Source organism: Grampus griseus (genome assembly GCF_964374135.1).
Source record: "Grampus griseus genome assembly, chromosome: 10".
Classification (NCBI taxonomy): domain Eukaryota; kingdom Metazoa; phylum Chordata; class Mammalia; order Artiodactyla; family Delphinidae; genus Grampus; species Grampus griseus.
Window position 1 is genome coordinate 35,823,772 of NC_139004.1, and position 21,674 is coordinate 35,845,445.

General features: G+C 39.5%; 1 protein-coding gene across 1 annotated transcript in view; it reads right to left on the reverse strand.

Annotated features, from left to right (window-relative positions):
• Positions 1-21,674, reverse strand: part of ZFAND3 (zinc finger AN1-type containing 3) — a 321,151-nt gene that overhangs the window by 36,916 nt on the left and 262,561 nt on the right. The window contains exon 4 of the mRNA XM_082663105.1: positions 17,288-17,353. Within this exon, the coding sequence (XP_082519231.1) occupies positions 17,288-17,353 (66 nt within the window). The remainder of the gene's footprint in view (positions 1-17,287; positions 17,354-21,674) is intronic.

The following is a 21,674-nucleotide window of genomic DNA, read 5'->3' on the forward strand; positions in this document are numbered from 1 at the left end:
TTTCAAATTATGCCTTACAAAACTATACAACTGTTTTGAGCAGCTGGGCAGTACTTGTGACTATAGTCACTTCTTCCTACTGGTGACATATTTAAAGAAGTCAGGAGGAAGGAACAGGCCAGAAGCCTTCAAATAATGTTGTACCCTCATATCTTGGTCTCCAAAGCCAATGACTTGCCCAAGGGTTAATCTGATTTGACCCTGGGTCTTTTTGCCAGGACGACTGAAAAATAGGTGTCCTTTATGGAAAACAAGAGTATGGGGGTAGGGTGAGGACATGGGTAAAGAAGAATGAGACATTAATTCTGACTTTTTGTTAAAAACATACAGACGAAAAGTCAAATATTCCCACACAAATCATCTCACCCCTATGAAGCTTATAATTGTTTTGTCTGCCTGACTTATAAATGCAAGCCTCTAGGGGCAGGAACAGAATCGGCCGCGTTTAGTACTCCACTGGTACTCAACAACAAAATAATAATAATAATGAAAAAGAATATCTCTATAACAGAGGACAAGTTCCTAATGACGGTAATCTTGCAATGAGAGATTGTCACCTGTGGGCTGTGCTCCAGATTTAATGTAAGGGGGGGGGGGAAATGTTTGAACATTTATATTTTGCTATTTTTAAAAAAATCAGCTTGAATGCATAACTAAGTAGATGCTAAAATAGCTGATTTGTTTTTAAACTATTTTTGTTTCTAATTTAGCATCAACTTAATTCAGTTCCTCTCTCTACCTATCACTTAGTTTCTTCCACCCAAGATTTAGTCTTTTGACTCATTACTCCCAGGGTAAATCCTTAAGCTTATAAATAAACACATCTGTGCCTCATTTTAACTCTTTCCGATGTGAGGCTAAATGAACCTAAAGTTAGAACTTAACATGATGATAAAGAGTGCCCAGTGAAAGCCTTGTCCCGGCCCCTCCCACCGCCCCCAAATGAGTAGGCTTTCATTACTCAGGGGTGTATCAGTGTTGATGTAGATACTACCAAGTGTGTAGGGGGTTGAAGAAAGTTGCCTTAAGAAAATGGCTTATGAAGGAAAGCGAAATAACCCCATTTGTAAAATGAGCCGCTGGAAAATCAGAGGCGAGAAACTCTACATAAAATTATTATGAAGATTTATCTTTAGTCCATATTTGAAACATGAGAGGAACAAGCATCTAGCATTTCAACCTCAATTCAACCAACTTTGCTCAACACTCTTCACTTACAGAATTATGATTTATCAAGATGTCCACACTATGAACCATACTAAAAAAAATCAACTATTATTTTATCAGTGTTAACTTCCCAACTTTGAAAACTGTACTGTAGCTATACGAGACAATACCTTGATTTTAAGAATTACACACTGAAGTTTTAGTATAAAAAGGTAATTACTGAAGTGGTTAGGGCTGTGGCTATAATACACACACACACATGCGCGCGCGCGGGCATGCACGGAGGGGGGTGAATAGAGAGGAGAATAAAGAAAGTCAATGTGGTAAAATGTTAACATTTGGGGAATCTGGGTGGGGGAGTTCCTGAGAATTATCTTCTCGTAAAATTTCTGTAAGTCCGAAACTGTTAAAAAAAGCAACAACCACTATATCCCAGAGTAGCCATACTGTCTTTTCTTAAGGCAGCTTTCTTCATACTTAGAGATGACTGGCTAGAGTGCCTGCTGAATTCCTTCCCAGAAATGTTGATACTGCTTAGGTCTGATGGGAAAGTGCATGACCAAACAATTGTAGCAGGTAATCAACAGTAAGGTCAAAGCTCATGCTTCTCCAGGTTTGTAGTTAAGTCAACACTTATCTGTAAGTACACTTTAATGATTAGTCACAGACTTGTACCTGTCACTCTCTTAGTCTATACTTCCTCCAATTCCAATAAGGATCCATTTTAAATTGTATCAATTACTGCAACAGCTGTTCCAGGAAGGATGATGACCAAGACCTTAAGATGTGATTTTAATCTTTTAGAAATGGATTTATCAACAGGAAGCCAAAGAAAAAGTAGTTCTGAACCCTTGTCAGTTACAGGAACTATCAGTTAATGCCAAGCTGGAAAACAGACTGCTGCAGCTAACACTTCCCCTTCAAATCAGTACTACACAACCACCCGACCGCCCCCACCCCAGCACAACTTTCTTTTAAAAGCGACCCTGTATATTTGAACACATAATTCAAGCTGTAATGTAATAACATCTTTGGAGAAGAGTTCTTCAACTTTCTCTAGAAACAAAGAAGCAGTGCCCAAAATACTTTTTTTGCAAGTAAAGTCTGGCCCACATTCAAGGTAAAAATCTTAAAGATTGTCTCCTGTATTCTTTCTTTACCCCTTGCTAAAGTAACAGAAAAGCTAATCTGAGTTAAATGCCCTGTTTTCTTGCTTATATATATATACATTTTTAATAAGTTTTGAAAGGGTGGATGGATGTGGGAAATGCATAGCATGTAACTAATTCCTCCGTCCATTAAGCTAATAGAGATGTGGTTTATTTAAAATTCTGAGTTGTGGTTCTGCTATTTGGGAATGGCTTTCTGAAACTCTGTGGGTGGATACTGGTAATGAAACAGAGAATTCAGAACGGCAGGGCGCATAGGGCCAAATAAGCTTTTATAGCAGAGTGTGTGTATGCACTAAAAATAATTGTACATATGTAGTGGGAGGCTGGTTAACTGAGCCCACAGAGGCACTTGGCTGTTCAGATAACTAATCACAATATGAAGTCTCCCATGACAGGAATGTTTCCGAGGTTAAACTGTCTGATTTTTAATCATAAAGAAGTAAATTTATTGGCTAAAGTTCTCTCATGTTGTTAAGATGCAACAGCCAGTCTTTTTTTTTTATTTTATTTTTTTGCAGTACGCGGGCTTCTCACTGTTGTGGCCTCTCCCATTGCAGAGCACAGGCTCCAGATGCACAGGCTCCAGACGCACAGGCTCAGCGGCCATGGCTCACGGGCCCAGCCGCTCAGCGGCATGTGGGATCTTCCCAGACTGGGGCACGAACCCGTGTCCCCTGCATCAGCAGGCGGACTCTCAACCACTGCGCCACCAGGGAAGCCCACAGCCAGTCTTTTTATCAAGATTTTAACTACAAGAAAACTATCAGCCCTCTGCGGCTCCTAAATTGTGATTTGCCTCAGAAAGAAGGAGTTTTCAATTACATGTATAAAAACTTAGAGAAGAGCTCAGAAAATAAGAGTATTTATTGGTTTTTTTTGGAAAGTAAGGTTGTGAAATTTCTCTAAGAATTACTTTATACCAATACATACAGTAAAATTTTACTTTTAAAACAAGGCCTAGAAACAAAAAAGAAGTTTGATTTACCCGTTCTGATGCCCAGTTTTCTTAAGAAGGGGTTTTCTGGGCTTTCTGTCATTACCACCCTCATCTGTTCAAACAGGGCTGCTAACTGCCCCTGACTCCACTATCCTTCACTTCTTCCTTTCCAGGTCTGCACTCGCCAATCTGCTTGGCCTCGGGCCCTCATTACCAATTTCTGATTCCACCTCTTTTTCCAACCAGATCATGTGAGTTATGTGAGTTCTTTCTCACTTTCCTCCACACTCCCTCAAACTCCTCTTTACCTTCCTTTCATTCAGACCATCAGGTACATTCTGTCCACGTCTCGATTACCTACTGAGCATTTATCAGACACTACGTACTTTAAATAGATTATTTCATTTCCCTCAACAACTCAATAGCTGGGTCTGTTATTTTACAGAAGAGAAAATCAACGCTCATAGAGAGGTACAATTATTCTTCCAGTTATATGGTTGGTAAAAGGGGGCACTGGAATGTGAACCCAGGTGGTCTGCCTCTAGAGGCCCCCATTCTCAACCATGAACACGTATATCTCCCTTCCCTTCAGGATTAGGGGCTTTACCTTGGGTACAATCCTATCCCCTAGATTTCCAAAGAACCACATACTACTGAGGCTACCCTTTCCTTCTGTCTTCCACCGATGATTAAATCAGGAAGCACAATCCTGACTTTGTCCCAGATAACTTTTAGTTCAAGAGGATTAAACACATTTTCCTCTGATCCCAACCCCCAGACCCAACTGAAATAAAAGCACAAAAATAACAAGAATGAACCCACTGCAATAAATATAATTGTGTGTTTAACATAATCAGCAAGAGATTTTAAACAAATCTCTAGATGGTGGTAGCAACGGGAGTGGGTTAATGCTGAAACTTGGTGACTGCAGAGGTGGTAGCTGCTGCGTACAAAGGAAAAGTCTTAAGAGAAGCAGAATGAGAAGCAGGGCAGAAAGCAGGGGATGCACTGAAAACACTTTTGTTTCTTTCTTTCTTTTTTGTAAAACAACTATACTGGTTTTGGCAGCAGGCCATATTTACCTGGCAGAAATCTGGACAGCTCCTGTCTAGAGAAACTGAATGACCTGCCTAGGCAAAGCCATTTCTATGGTTCCTCAAAGTCCAGTCTTCCTCCTCCATCAGGTTCTTAACTTCCTCACAACGACCCTGCCAGTTAACACCTCGTCCCCACTCCATTCCACACAGAGCCCCAGTAAAAATTCCCATTCAAGAAACAGGCATGGTAGAAACCCTGCCCACCCATCTAGGCCTTTTCTCTTAAAAGTCAACAGAGGGATTTCCCTGGTGGCACAGTGGTTGAGAATCTGCCTGCCAATGCAGGGGACACAGGTTCGAGCCCTGGTCCAGGAAGATCCCACATGCTGCAGACCAACTAAGCCCGTGCGCCACAACTACTGAGCTTGCGCTCTAGAGCCCGTGAGCCACAACTACTGAAGCCCGCATGCCTAGAGCCCGTGCTCCCAACAAGAGAAGCCACCGCACCACAATGAAGAGTAGCCCCCACTCACCACAGCTAGAGAAAGCCCGCGCACAGCAACAAAGACCCAACGCAGCCAAAAATAAGTATATATATATATATATATATATATATATATATATACACACACATACATAAAGTCAACAGAAAACCAAGTTTCACCAGGCAAATGAGGAGAACCTGAAGCATGAAGTAGAAGACAAAGATAAATAGGAAAATTGGCCTCAAAGCAATCACAGAGAACTCAGCAAACAGAAGGGCACAAGTCTAACCACTAATTAATACAGTCAGAAGATATTACTATATGGGAATTCCCTGGCAGTCCAGTGGTTAAGACTCCGCGCTTCCACCGCAGGGGGCTCAGGTTCGATCCCTGGTTGGGGAACTAAGATCCCACATGCCACATGGTGCAGCGCAGCCACAACAGACAGAGAGACAGAGAGAGAGACAGACAGACAGACAGGGCTTAAAAAAAGAAGATATTACTATGTGATAGTAATTCTTATTATATCCATAAGCAAGAATAGGATACTATGAAAAAAAAACCTTCAGAGAACCAGAGCAAGCGCATTGAAAGCTTGATTGTTGAAATGCAATCAAAAGAAAAACTGAGATAAAGTCAACAGAATCACCCAGAACACAGAGAGGAGATGGAGACTATAAGAAAGGAGGTTAAGATCACCAATCTAGCAGGTCCAACATCTATATTATGAGTCCCAGAAGAGAAGAGAACCATTGGGTTGGGGAATATCAAAGACAGTCTGCAGCTCCATGAAGGAGTACGTCAGTCTTCAGATCTTAGGGCCTAGCAAGTATCCAGCATCTTGAATGGGGAAAAAAAAGGATGACCAGCAGATACTTACTACAAATTTTGGAACACCAAGAATAAAAACATGATCCTAACAGTTCTCGAGGTGGAAAGATCCTAGCTATACTACTTAGCATCAGTGTCATCTGACTTCTCAGCAATAACATGAAATGTTAGAAGACAACGGAGCAATGATTTTATCCAAGAATCTATACTTAATCAAACTTTCCATCAAGCTGGGGACAGAAGAGACATTTTCAGATATGCAAGAATCCCAACACTCTTTCTCTTAGGAACTTACTTCGGCGTTGTATTTCAAAAAATGAGGGAATAAAAGAGAACAGTAAAGGGAAATTCTGAGGTGACAAAATAGGCTTATAAAACATCTAGTCTAGATTGAGGCAGAAAGATGGTGGGCTCCAGGAGGGAGGTCTTGAGTGAAAGGTATAAATACAGGTTAGAAAAAAAGAAAGGCAAGTATAAGTTCCAAGAAAAAAAAAAACTGTATTAAAAAAATTACGATCCAAATATAAAGCAAACTAAAATGTGGCATGATTTTTGAGCAACTGATGGAATATGACAACAACAAAATCTGATTTGGCTTTGACGTAAGAACATTCTCCTTACAGGCCCAGGAACTGTGACATTAGACCCACAGAAAAAGCAATTTATTCCTATCATATAACTTGGCCTCCTGGCAGGGAACAACATTTACAGTCATAATAATATAAATGTCATTTATTGGCTTTCAATTAAAAAAAACCACCTATGGACATAACAAGGAAGATTTGCTTGTGGCTATAGGCCAAAAATAAATAGTTAACAACTGTGACAATATAAAAAGTATAAGTGTAGCTGACAGGAGGTATGATAAGGTAGTACCTCTTATCACAGGTACTAATATCCTCATTAAGAGATGGTGCTGAAAATTGATGGATTAAGAAAGAAAAGGATGAAAACAAATAACATACATTTCAAATGCTGGGATGAGGAACTGTGTGAGCTAAATCTTCATGTTTCAAACCAGTTGACATCTCAAAAAGCACGAATATAAGCATTTTTTCTTTCTTCCACAGTTAGTAAAAAGGTAACGTAAAGAGTGAAACTACTAAAACAAAAACTGTCAAGAGAGAGATGCTGTTCAGTTTTGTGGGGTGGGACCATCTCTACATTATCTTTCTCTTATAAACTATTCTGGGTTATGATGTGCTACCATGTGTTACTTTTGTAAAAATGAAAACATATAATTAAAAAAAGAAATGAGTACCACTTATTCTCTCTTCATGCTTTTCTTCTGGGTTAAATATAGTAGCCAGAGAAAGTCTCACTTTGGCCCAACATAAATTTAAACTATTTAATGACAGTTTGGATTAGCTACTATTTAGAAATCCTATTTTCCTCCCTCAGTCCACAGTAGTTCTCAGTTCTCTGCTGCTGATAGCTGTATGATCTATTTATTCAGAAAATGATGACCTTCAAGGATGAACTCCATAGTGCATCTTGTCTCAGCTAACTGTCTATATATTAAAAGAGAAAACCTATTTATCTATATCTGTATCTCTTCGCTTATACTGTAGGAGGAAACTAATGCTTCTGGGTTTCTGCCTCTAAAGAATCTTGCTTGTGCACCTTTTCTATTCCTCCTCTAATATTTTCCACTTCTTTCCCTCCTTTTTGTACTTTCCCTTTGTATCTTAACAAGGGTAAAATATTTCCCTATCTTAACCACCTCTGCATCAAGAAATGCCTGATCCTGATTCTCCCTCCAACCACCACTATTTATTGGTTTTTAATGGCCCAACTAACTCCTTAACTGAATGACTTGTCTGCTGCCTTTATTTCCTTGTTATCAAATACCTCTTTAATGACCTCCCATCAGGCTTTGGTTTCCCACCATATGACTATGACACTAACTTCTTTCAGGTTTTCCAATGATCTTCTGCTACCCATAGACAACAGCTTTCCTTAGTCCTCATATTTCCTGGCCCCTCTTCTCATAAATCTTTCATGATGCTGTATGAAGTTTTCTCCCTTCTTTAGCTTCCTTAACTGACTGGCTCCTCTTCTCTTTCCCAGCCCCCTAAGTACAACCCTTAGCCCCTTGTTCTTCTGTTTTCATTCCCTTACCCACTTGCACACCTTTCATCACTGCTTCAAGATCGATGATTCCCAAACTAGGTCTGTATTTTTAACTTTCTACAGGACAATCTACAACAATGTACAATCTAGCTCATCAAAAACTGAAAATACAGGGCTTCCCTAGTGGTGCAGTGGTTGGGAGTCTGCCTGCCGATGCAGGGGACGCGGGTTCGTGCCGCGGTCTGGGAGGATCCCACACGCCGCAGAGCAGCTGGGCCCGTGAGCCGTGGCCGCTGGGCCTGCGCGTACGGAGCCTGTGCTCTGCGGCAGGAGAGGCCACAGCAGTGAGAGGCCCGCGTACCGCAAAAAAAAAAAAAACAAAACTGAAAATACATTCAACGAGTTTTTCTTCCCATTCCCTCCCTGCCATCAGTCATATCTTTCTTCCCTCAGTTCCCCAAGTTTATAAACTTTGCATGCTTTCTTCAGCCAACTCTAATCAGTCATCAAATCCTGTTATTATTATTTTAAAACATTTTTCTCAGTTATCTTTATTCCTCCATTCCACTGGCCACTACCACAGAGCACTCTGAATGAACTGGTTCTTTGGTAAGTCAAATATTAATTTGCACAAGGAAAAAAACCTATCCATATAACCCAGTGGCCAGACATTTTACACAATGAAGGACTCCTGTCACATTAATTCTTGGTTTATCTGGTTTGTAACATTGAGATTATAATCTATCAGGCTTGTTAAAAATAATTTAAGGCATCAAAGAACTCTACAGAAAAATGACAATTTCTCTAACAGCAGGAGGTCTCCTGGTAGATTAGTTTTGAAGGTACTGCATAAAGAGGTGTATTCACTTAAAGGCACAAGTGACAAACAGCAACCCCAGAATGCTCATAAACTCCGGGGATCAAACTGGTAAACCCTTTTAAAAGCATTCCTCTGCGGCTCTGCAAAGATTTCTCCTATCGCAAAGGTCTAATCACTGTGATTTAGTGAAGTTGAGTGATCAAAGTTCAACAGAGCTGTATCTCAATTTTCCCAAGTATTAGGTGCTTATCTGCTACTCAAAAGCACTGCCAGGTTGTTTATCTGCAGTTTTCTGTTCACTGGAAAACATAACCCCCACTGCTGGACTTTCCCTCCACATTCCAGTAGCCCTCTATCACTTTAGGTTAGTCTAACACTAACCCTAACTCTAACTCTAACCCTAACCCTTGTACTAAGGCACTAAATTCTAAGCATTTCACCAAGAAGATAATTCTTTAAAAGAAAAAAAAAAAACACATTTGTATATTTTCTCTTAATAATTAGCATAATTTATCCTCCCTGTCTTTTTTTTTTTTTTGCGGTACGTGGGCCTCTCACTGTTGTGGCCTCTCCCGTTGCGGAGCACAGGCTCCAGACGCACAGGCTCAGCGGCCATGGTTCACGGGCCCAGCTGCTCCGCGTCATGTGGGATCCTCCCGGACCGGGGCATGAACCCGTGTCCCCTGCATCGGCAGGCGGACTCTCAACCACTGCGCCACCAGGGAAGCCCCCCCGTCCTCACTTTTAAAAATAAACATTAGTTACATTTCTTGCTCTCTAAAGCTGGAATTAGTTGTATTTATGTTTCTGTACTTATTCTGTCTCTTTATGGTATAAGCTCCCAGGGGCAAGATGCATGTTTAGCACTTCTTTTGCATGTTCCTACAGAATCTACTACAGGACTTTGTCACAGTAGTCTTTTAATAAAGTACTAGACTGGCTGACTAACTACAGTGTCTCCAGTTGTCCTATATTCCATGTAAGCAACCACTTCTGAAGGTGTGATCTATAACCACAACAGCAGGCAATACAATAAGATCACGGCTTTAATTGGCCATGATTATGAAATATTTCTGAAACTCTTCTCACCGGGGGTGCCTTAGAAGCAGACACAGGTATGAGGAATAAATGCCAGCCCACCTGCTGGCAGGAGAGGCAATGGGATGCCTCTGCAGATAGATGAGCAAGCAGGAAAATGGATAACACAACTTGTCTTGGAAGCAAGCAGCACGATGAGGCAGTAAAAACCCATCAGCATACATCATCCTATCACAGCCTAGTGTCATTCCCAGCCTCTATTAGCCCTCACTGCATCAGCGCAAGTCCCAGACACTTTATCCTGTTTATAATTGCTGATGAGCAGTAATAAGGGCTCCATGCCTCAGCTCCGTCCGTTCCACTTCAGCACACACCTATTAGGTAATAACTTTTATTTACAGCCTTGCCTGATGTGCTGTTCTATTAGTACAGCCAGGAACTGAGGAGGGCAGAAAAAAAAAAGTCTCCTTAATGGGCAGTATCATTGTGAGGCTCGGATGATTTATAATGCAGCTCTGTGGTTGTTCTATCCCGCTCCTGGTTAAGACTGCTTCAGGAAAGCCACATTTCTAACACGCTGCCCTCCAGCAGGCACACAAGTGCTATGGAGCAGAACCTGAAAGGCACCCCCCAAATCCACCCCCCAGAAAGTCCAAAAGTTTCAAAGGAGGAGAGGGGTATTAAATTCCCTTGATATCCTTTTTAAATAGTGTTGGCTCAGGCATTTTGCCCCAGTGGAGCAATAGAACAACTAATTAATGGAAGTTCAGGGCTTTTCTCCTTGGTAAGAGTGCAAGCTGTGATAAAATAAATGACCATAAAGGCAAAAAAACAGTTGTAACTGCATTCAAGGATCCAAGCAACCTGAATTTGCACAAAGCACGTGGACCACAAGCAGCTCAACACCAAAGCCTAGGACGGACAGACGGACACACACACACAATAGCAACAAAGCTCATCACACTTCCTTTTTCTCTTTATACTGGAGTGCATTTTTATCCTTCAAGTGCAAAAATTCCCCTTGACAAGACTGGCACCCTGGCTTGATATTCACTTGTATCAGCCTTTTCTCAGAGGGGGAGCCACTGCTTTTCACAAGTTAAAACTCAACCAAGGCCTCTGAAACAAGCCTCTGACTTCAAGTTCAGCAAACTTACACATACAAGTCTAGCTGGCCTGTAACACAAACACAGGAATTGGTGGCAATGGGGCCTAACTCTCATTTAGGGGTACAAATGAAAAACAGTAAGCTTTCCTTAAACTTTTCTGAAATCTATACATCGTGTGAGGTGCTTTTAAACTTACCTGATGTTATTTACATATTGAGTATCAAATCATCTTATTATAATGAGCCTTGCTACCTCATTCTATTCTTTAATATATGCAACAAATCAAGCACATTAAACTTTTTACCAAAAAAAACAAAACACCAAAAAAACCCCACAAGAAAAAGCATTTAGCAGATTATCTCCCTTCCCAGTTATCCACTCAATGGAAAAAAACCACTGTCAGTAAACAATCACTGTGGCATACCATGATAACCTGTGGCTTTTTTCCTATGTCAAACATAGCAAGATGACACCTTCTAGCTTAGAGAAATTTTTGCAGTCTTGCCTAATATTTGGTATTCGTCCCCCACCCCAGGATTCAAGATGATGAGTGCACAAGGTAAAACATTTTTTTTAATACTTTTCCCCTTGCCGTGACAGTTTTAGTATGTTGATCTTTCTTCAATGGTTACATTAAATACTAATAAAAATGACCACCTAGACAGGTGGGATAGGGAGGGTGGGAGGAGACGCAAGAGGGAGGAGATATGGAGATATATGTATATGTATAGCTGATTCACTTTGTTATAAAGCAGAAACTAACACACCACTGTAAAGCAATTATACTCCAATAAAGATGTTTTTAAAAATGCTAATAAAAAATGAAAGGTTTGTATCTTCCCTAATATTCTCCTGATGGGAACTTGCATATTACATAAGTAGGTCAAATTTCTAATTTTCTATCTCAAATGCTGATATTGCAGACCTGAGGGAAAAGCTATACCTGAAGGACCAGAAAAAAAAGAAAGAAAAAAGAACTGAATTACATAGTTGACCTCACACCCAAAGCCACCTTCCTTCCTTTAAAGCGTCACAGAGTCCTTCTGAGAAGAGTTACCTACAGTGTATGATACTGACCAATACAGTCTATAGTCACTGACTCAACTCTCTGGGATTAAATGCACTGTTTCCATGAATACTGAATCTACCAGGAGATAAAACACACAACTGTAGGTATTTCTAAGATTTATAGGGCCACCTCTGATTTAACACTACCACCCTTTAGCTTCTGGATCAATTTAGAAGATCTTATATAAACCTCTTGGTAACATATCGACAATGAGACATTTCCCTTTAACTGGCATCTGAACACTGATGTGGAAAGTGTTTAGCACATCAATCTTCTCTGAACTCCCAGGTGAAAAGGAGTTTCTACTCTTGTCTTTGTAAGAACAGACAATAATATCATGAGTAGGCTGCCTGAGAGAAGTGAGTCAAGAAAAGGTTTTGGGGGAAAAAAAGGAAACAATGAACAATAACAGGCTATCTAGTTCATGTCACGGTTTATCACACTGAAATAGGTGACCCAAAAGGATAAACATGTGCTTTAGCAAAGAAAAGAAGAAAGAGGAGAGGGGAGGGGAGGAGAGATCAGGCAAGGGATATACAGTTAAAATGAATTAGCATGCTTCTTATAGAGTGGAAAGACAATACTTTCTGGGAAAACCTGCCTTGATGTTTAATGGGACAGTTTCTAGTCCCATCTGCTTTCATCTTAGGCAATACTACAGCTCCCTTATGGCCCCACAAATGGTTATTTTACTTGCTATTCTACTAATTATAATCACATTTTTAACATACACACAGCATTTTAAAACCATCATTTTTCAAGTCTATCAGAGAGAATATTATTTACTCAACATATTTGCTGGAAGAAGAGTAAAAGTGAATATAAGATATAGTGGAGCAAAAGTCTGTTGACAGGACCACCTAGTCTGTAAACCTGTCTGTAACTTTTTTCTTATTTTAACTTCAGAAATGAAAGGACTATAAAATGAAAAAACAAACAAAAAAGGCATATAAGAGTGGTGAACTAGGGAAGGAGCAAATTCCTTTTTTTCATGTGCTAAAAAGTCAACCTTGATAAACTCAACCTAGGGCCTAGAGCTAAGAACTGGTTAATGCCCCACTTGGAAGGAGAAGGGTTCTTGGGTTGGTCACTGTTAAGGATTCTACTGGAGGGAGACTAAATTTTCCAAGGAAATTTAAGACAAGGAAGGCATGGTTCTATCTGCCTATTACAGCTTAAATTTTAAGGTTCATCAATGGCAAGCTCCAACAAATAAAATACAAAATAACATTTTTTTTGCTGTAACTCTACAAATTAAGTCTTACCAAAAAAAAAGATTACATAACATGTCTTTAAATAAGAAATCCTAAGAAAAGGCAACAAACCTCTTCCCCACAAGACACTTTAAACATAAAAATATGACCTCATGAAGGTATTCACCTAAGTATCCAAATACATTCCCCAAAAAGTTGACTAAAGGAGATGACTGCAGCTCAGATTACAAGTTTTGTTTAAGGTATAACTTGATAGTTAGAAAAGATGAAGGACAAAAGGGAATCTTCTGGTAGCTTGCTGCCAAGAAAGCGAGCTCTTTCCTTCACAATATACGTGTTCTTGGCAGGAATGTTGTGAGAATTAACAAGGGAACATGTGCAAAACATTCTGAGCTCTTTGAAAAAATGTAAGCGTTCTCTAGTAATCTGAAGGTGTGATATACTTTAACTCTCACATTCTAACCAGAAGCAACCTGGGACTTGGCAGTCTTTGCTGACTGTAGATATCCCAGAGCACTACAAAGCCACAAACACCTACACTTAATTTTTCTCTCTTAAATACCAAAATGATCAAGGTGCCATTATTTTTTTCCATCTAAAGATCACCGAGTTTAACTGTTAATGCTATGTGACTAAAAGCCAGCATCTAAAGAAAAGCCTTTCCCACCAAGCTCACAAACACGAACTGATCTTTCATTTGCCACTACTGCTGCCTTTTGCAATCTGCTTCTTAAGACTCACAGCTACCAAAGAACAATTTCTTAAAGGGTCCCCTCCCCTCTCTCACTTTTGATGGCTACAGACCCACCACTCTGCACTGCTGTCCACCTCTCCAAATTACAATACCCTCTGATAAAACAGTAGTCACCTGAGATACAAATAGAGACACTTATCAACCACTCAGGCTACATTCGTTCCTTGACTTATTAATAATGGATCTAATGCTAACCTTTAGATCTAATTTGCAAAGTACTAAAAAGAAAATGACCTGTGTACTGAAGAGGTCACTAACTTTTTTTAAGTGCACACTCCCATCTAAGACACTGGGTCATGTACGTTTAATATGTATTTGTATGTGTATTTGCTGATTTTAAACTATACATATGGGCTAATACATAATTATGAAATTAATCTGCGAAACAGAAATTTTAAAGGGCTGAGATAAAGAGCTTTTATGATTTTCTCTCCATACCTCACAGACTGTACCTTGTATGCCCTTCTTCAGAGACCGGTGACTTAAAGAACTTTATTCTAGCCTAAGTATCCTTTTTCTAGCACACATCATTATTAAGCTGGAGGCTGCTTTAGGTCCAAACTTATATGGATAGATTGGCTGGGAGGGAGTCAGTAAGATCTAATTCAGAGGGCTTTACTCTATGGCTCCTAAAAAATGACACCACTGTAAAATTTTTTTTAACATCTTTATTGGAGTATAATTGCTTTGCAATGGTGTGTTAAAGTAATTATTTACTATCAGCTGTGCCTGAAGCCCTGTGCTCTGGAAGATCTCTAGGAGTGCTACTATCACTGTGTGCCTTGAGGTAGAAGCACCAGAGCATGTGTTAGAGGCATGAGTCCTATTCTTGAACAATCTAGACACCAAGAATACAGAAACACTTCAGCAATGTAACACTAAAAAGTGTTGATTCATAACAAAAATGTTCAGAATCCCCACCATGGGCAACCTGCTGATTTTAGGACAGAGAGAAAGATGGAGACAAAGACAGTCAGCTTATGGTTCTCAAATCAAACCATTTAATTTACCTCTGAAAATCAGGCAGCTCTGTCCTCTAGAGTCGGGGCCATTATTTCAGGCTAACTGGAGGAGCCTGAGGGGGCCACTGACCGGCTACTTGAGAAGAAGTACAGCAAGCTGAACCTGATGACCTTTAATGTCCACAGTGAGAAATCTCAACCTTCCTTCAGGCTTTCTAGGAGATGACCTGCACATTGCATTAATTTCCTTCCAAGCCAGAAACTCTCAATCTTTTTCTAGTTAAGAGGGATGTATTCACCTAAAAGAAGGCCTGGAAATGTGTGACTGAGAGCTCAATGTCCCACTTATCATTTCATGTAAGGAGACTTTAAAACATTACCTTCAGTTCCTACTATAATACTGACATGCAACAAAGAATGTGATCAACATAAAGCCAATTAATGAAACTAGGCATGGCAATGCATTCTGGTACTTCTAATCTAACTCCTTTCTGCCTAAAATACCGATTGATGTGTTACCAACACTATCTAATGACTGGCCACTGTATACACATAATCTTTAACGGTAAGACAATATAATAGCAGCTACCATTACTGAAGATCTATTATGCAAGCTTTACATGTATCATTTCTTTTCTTACATCAAGCTATGAGATTTATCACCTCATTTTACAGATGAAGAACAAATTTTGAGATATTTACTTAAAATCACATTTTGTAAGGGGTTAGGCTAGGATCTGAAACAAGACCTGCTTCTAGAATTCTGTTTCAAAAACTATGTCACTACCTGCTGTAATTCCAAATCTGTGTTTCTCTTTCTCCACATTTCATTCAGTGATAGGCTTTGTACTGTCTGGTTAGGAGCATAAATAATTACGATAAAATATGATATGATAAGCAGTAATATGATGTAGTGAAAAGCAGGCTTTAGGATCTGAAGGATCTGTGTTCAAGTCTTGACTCTATTACTTACTAGTAATATTACCCCAGGAAATATATTTAAATTTCTGACTGCCTGTCTTGGTTAACTGTAAAAGAGGAATAACTATCTTGCAGAATTGTTCTGAAGATTAAATATGCATGTATGTAAAGTATACTGAATGGTGCCTGGTAATGTAGTAAGCATGCAATAAATGGTATTAGTATTTTTAAATACACAAGATAGTATGGGAACAGAAAGGATGAAACAGATCTGCCTAGAAGATGAAGGACACAAGTACATGATATTCAGGAGGGGTGCCTACTAGTTTCAGTGTCTAAGCTGAGCACACAAGTCTCTTTCCTAAGTCTCTCAGGACGACTCAATGCGCTCGAGGCTCACGCCTTGATGATACCTGAACATGTCAGTAGTGCTAACCATAAACCCTGTCCTGAGGGCCAAAACTGGAAGGAAAAAAGAAAGACCAAAGTAACCTGTGTGTGTGTGAAGCGTTGGACCTGTAATCAAAGGGCTCGAGTGTTTTTTTAGGCTTCTGGCTGGAGTGGGTAAGAAGATGGCTCTCGGACTTCCCTCTGGCTAAGCAGGACGGTCTGTCTCACCCCAGGGCACAGTTCTCTTCTGTCTCAATCAGGAACTCCCCAGTGGAGCTTGGGTACTGAGCACAGGTGGGATGGGAGCATGTCAGGACTATCTCACACAGCCCTGCCTCAAAACCGGTCATTTGGAACAAAAGAGTAAAATTAAAGTTCCTCAGAGTTCAATGCCTGGATGTTACTCTGAAACTGTGCAAGGACAGGCCTGTTTGAGGTTAACATCAAAACTATGAGTATTTAAAGGGGTTGAGGTTTCAGTGTAAGTCCGTACACAGAAGTAGTTTGTGCTATTTCTGCTGGGGAGTTAAAAGGACTTTTTAAGTTATGAAAAATACTTTGCGACCTTTAGAAAAACAAAATAATTATTTTGACTCTTTCAAATATAATTCTTAAGATACTCTAAATAGCAGGCAGCATTACTTAAAAAGGCAAATATTGTCGAAAATAAATTAAGCTACAGAGTAAGGGAGCAATGGGCATTATGAGTGCTCTTTAGAGAGCTACAAGATTCATGGCTTCATGCTTAATACAAATGTCACAGATGCACTAAGGTTTTTTTGGGGACTCCATGTATCCGAAAAGAATGATTTCAGCACACCCCATGGCTTTAGCACAAATGAAAGGAAATAATTTTCTAAAACTATTAGGACACTATACTAGTCAGTTAGCCTGATTATCTGTACTATAACTTCTTTTACCCTCCAGCCATCATTATTTAAATAATGTTTTTTTAGTAGGTCCACGACTTATACAAATTAGCCACATGCTAGAAACTGGGCAATGATTTGCATTTTCTGTATGGTTTAGGTCTTAATAACATTCTTCAGACATGGGGAAGTAGGTAAATTTTGATGTCCACCTTCTCGGTTCTAGCTGCCAGCATTAACTCAGTGAATCTGACCTCCAAGAGCATCACTCCGACCTCTACTCACACCCCACTCCCAATACTAAGCACATAATACATCACTTCACAAATCATGGAAGAAATTAGAGCGTACTCTGGCAAGGACACTGCATTAAAACCAGTAGCTAATGCCTGTGAATAATTCAGGTAAGAATGAATCCAGGTAAGAATGATGTACGTACCTGTACCACAGGATCTTTTGGTTGGTGTGATTAACGAGACATGAGCTGTATCTGTGCATGGCCCACCTGGAAACAGAAAGGCAGGTACATCAGTTAGGACATATCCTCCATATACCCAGAGCTCCTATATTGGATAAAGAGAAATCTAAAAAGGAAGGGATCAACCTGTAAATATGCATAAGGAGGGGTATTAGGAAAGATGAAGGTGGTGATGGTAGTGGTAGGTTAATTCTTAGTTCAGTAATTTAGTCTACAGGTCCATATTCTTTCTACATTATAACATGCTTTTCATAAAAAATAATCGAGTCTCACATAATGTTAAGACATTAAAGAAAAAAAATTTAACTAGAATTCTGATCTGGGTAAGAGTAAATTACCCATAAGTTTGGGGAAATGAGTTTTTCCACAGACAAATAAGCAGGAATACTCCTTCTCAGGCTTATCTCAGTGGTCACCCTACTTTTGAATTTATTGCAAAACTGGCCTTATTTAAAGTGGGGGTGACTCCCTGAAGAAGAAACAGCTTGTCAGAAGAAATAAGGATCACTGTAATATTTAAAGACAGCACTGCTGACTAAGGAAGAATATCTAGTTTAATTATAAAAATATGATACCAAGAGAGCCTTCACGCAATCTTTGTGGGCCCAGGGATCTGATAGATAGGTGTAATTCAAGAATATGCAAGAGGGGCTTCCCTGGTGGCGCAGTGGTTGAGCGTCCGCCTGCCGATGCAGGGGACCCAGGTTCGTGCCCCGGTTCGGGAAGATCCCACATGCCGCGGAGCGGCTGGGCCCGTGAGCCATGGCCACTGAGCCTGCGCGTCCGGAGCCTGTGCTCCACAACGGAAGAGGCCACAACAGTGAGAGGCCCGCGTACCGCAAAAAAAAAAAAAAAAAAAAAAAAAAAAGACACAGAGGAGAAATGGGAGGAAAACCAAGTAAGTGTGTTGTTAATGTCAAAGAGCACGTAGCAAATACCTACTATGTGCCACCACAGGTTAGTCTCATGCTCTGGTGCTTATAATCTTGTTAGAAAGACAAAATTTGTTTACTTAAACAAAGAACAATACATGATAGCAAAAAAGAGCTGGATGCGAAATGATCAACTGCCAAAGAATATGGAACAAGTAATAAATGCTAAATGTAATCAGGAGGAAGGATTACACTGGCCAGCATCACGTGGAAATACTTCTCAAGGATTTGAAAATGAGGCAAGAATAAATTAAAACTTAGAAAGACCAAAAGAACAGGGCATTTCAATTGAAAAATTTTCTACAAATGTCACATTCACCAGAGAAAGCTTAACATACTAAAATTCCAGAGGAGGCCCAAATGGGCACTGGCGACATAAACATAAGTAACGTGGAGAGACAATGAGCTGCAAGAAAACCTAATACAGACCCCACATCCTCGAAACCCTCTGGGCACTGGCTCTGTAGCTCCATAAAATGTTATAGCTTCTGCTTCCATGTGTGATTTTTTTGTCTTTTGTTTTTTTGTTGTTAAATGAATCATTCTTATTTCTGGGAACATAAGTAGTTAAGTCCTGCAACTATTCTTTATTTAGTGAGTAATCCTGGGTAAGTATCCTTAGTTTCTTTAACAAAAAAATGGGGATAGTTAAAATTGCCCATAAGCCACAGTGTTAATGAGATCATCTGTACAAAAAGACTTCATAAACTATAAAGCCTTATGTTATGTATCTTCACTTTCTCTCCCATGAGGTTTTATGCACCCAAGGGTCAAGACTCACTTTGTCATCTACTCTTGGGTCATGACTGTATGGACAAAGGGCACTTAATAGTGTTCAATAAGTGACCACCACAAGCCACTTGATTGAATCAGTAATGTACATTTTTTAAAAACCCTTTTTTACTGAGGTTTAACATAAAGAGAATGAAGTACTAGAATGAAGTGCACAAATCTTAAGTATATACCTTGAAGGATTTTAACATATATATAATTGTGTAACAACCACCAGATAAAAATACTGGAACATTTCTGGAATCCAGAAAGTTCAAGGGTACATTTTTAAAAAGATTCCCAAATCTTGACTTTGGAAATTTGGATGCAATAGGCTGGGGTGCGCATAGGAAGAGATTAGTGTACATTTTTAAACCAGCTGAGCACGATGTACATTAAGAGCCCAGTTAGTTCCAATCTCTGGAAACACTTAACTCCCAGCTCAATATATGGCGAAGACCACTGAGCTCACACAACATCGTGAGCCACACAAAACACAAGCATCAATAACAGCTTAACTAGCAGAATGTTTTTTTAAAGGACGTAAAATAATTCAATCAGTAAAATTATAAGAGCAGAGAGAAACTGGTTAAATCAAAACCCCTAAAGAAATTTGGCTGGGACTCATGAATTAACACTCCCATGTTTACAAATGCAATCTTTACCTCATTTGTAGGTTGAAAGTTTTATCTTTTTGAAAATTCCTAATGAATGAATTTCTGTAGGTTTCGGCAAATACACAAATAACTTCAAGGCTACCTAGCATATCTCAACATGCATCATCATGAAAGTGTTCTCCAGAGAGCTTGTTAAACTAACAACCCAATCCAAAGTATTCACTACATTATAGTAAAGTACAAACAGAACCATAATTGAGCCAAAACAAACTGACAGCAAGAGTAACTGGCAGTGATAATATATCCCAGCTTTGATAATTGGACAATATTATAAACAGAGAGCTTGGAATTAAATTTGATCTGGTAGACTATAACCTATGAAACTCTTTAAACTCCAGAACAGATGCACGTGAGCACTGTACATATATTCTATATACTAATTGTGCTGTCATATAAAATTCCTATACTCTCAAATAAAAGGAGTAACCACAGGAGATTAAGGTATCTACCCTTACACAATTAATTGCAAATCAACTCTGTTAAAATGAATGCAGGAGATTAAGGGCCACTCAAGCGGAACCTTTTCAGGTTTGAGTCCACAACAATAAAAATATAACATGAGTCCCATGTGGGTATAGCAAACAAAGTAATTTTGAGAGTTGATGGTAAGGGTCAAACTCAGGGCATCTGTTCCATCAAGGAATGGAGTTGGCTAATGTCTGAGAGGGGGGCAGAAGTATGTTCTCATAAATCATTGTAAATTCTGCTCCTATTTTTGGCTCTTCTTCCTCTTCTTTCCAAACAGAAGGGTAGACAGAGCTAATACCTGAAGAGTAGGATGAAGAAGTCTTTTCTTGCCTGGGTCCTACAGGTTCATGTACTGGTGTGTGTGTGTGTGTGTGTGTGTGTGTGTGTGTGTGTGTGTGTGTGTGTGTGTGTGTGTGTGTGTGTGTGTGTGTGTGTGTGTGTGTGTGTGTGTGTGTGTGTGTGTGTGTGTGTGTGTGTGTGTGTGTGTGTGTGTGTTGATCGGAATTGGAAGATTGGTAAAATAAATGCATTTCTAAGCACAGAATGATTCACACCATTACCCTCTATCCTATATTAGTAGCAAGTGAGTCTGGAACAGTAAGTTTGGGGTTGTTAAATATTAAAAATAAAACCACAGTTAAGGTACCTTGCTTAATATGACAGACTCTCTGGGAATTCTGAACCAGACAATATCAAGATTAACTCATCTAAACTTTTAGCCCATCACACCATGAGTGTCTGTTGCTTTCTTTTGCTAAAGCAAAATTAAACATGTCAAATTTTTTCAAGTTTCTTCATTATCTGAAGATACTTAATACTATCATTTTTCATTTGATATTACATTCAGAACTTTTTCCTAAGTTTCAACAATTCAGAGTCTGGAATCTGCAAGTAAATAATGTGTGTGGTAGCTTGTGGTTTGTATTCTTAAGTCTGAATACTCTATCTTGTCTTTTAAGGATGTTTCTATTCTTGTATTAAAGGTGTCATACATAATGCAGCACTATGGATCACATTTGCAATTCCACGTGAGAGCCATGGAATGAAATTCTTCAGCTGTATTACCAGCAACTAGAAATCTTTACAGCCTTTGCAACAGGGTAGTGGATTTTCTTAGGGAACCAGTACTGATTTCAGCCAGCCCTGTAAAGTTGAAGACAGGGGTCAAATCTGCATACTAAAAGTCACTGTAACCTGCAAAACCAGAAGGACTGAATAAAGGTATCCCGTCAACTATTAACATTCACGTTTCAAGCCAAAGTGGCAGGAACCTTTTTCAGCCTCCTATAGAGTTAGTTACTGAGCATGTCAAAAAACACTGAGCTACCACAGTAGTCAATTCAACTGACTGGTTGAAGACTATGACTCAGGAGAAAGACAAGAACACAGGTATGGAGGGCGGCTGCATTTATGCTGGTTATCATCTTAGGCACTCAAAATCTAAGGCTGAGTAAATATAGAAAAACAGTATTTCCCCTTAACCTTGAAAACAGAGATCAA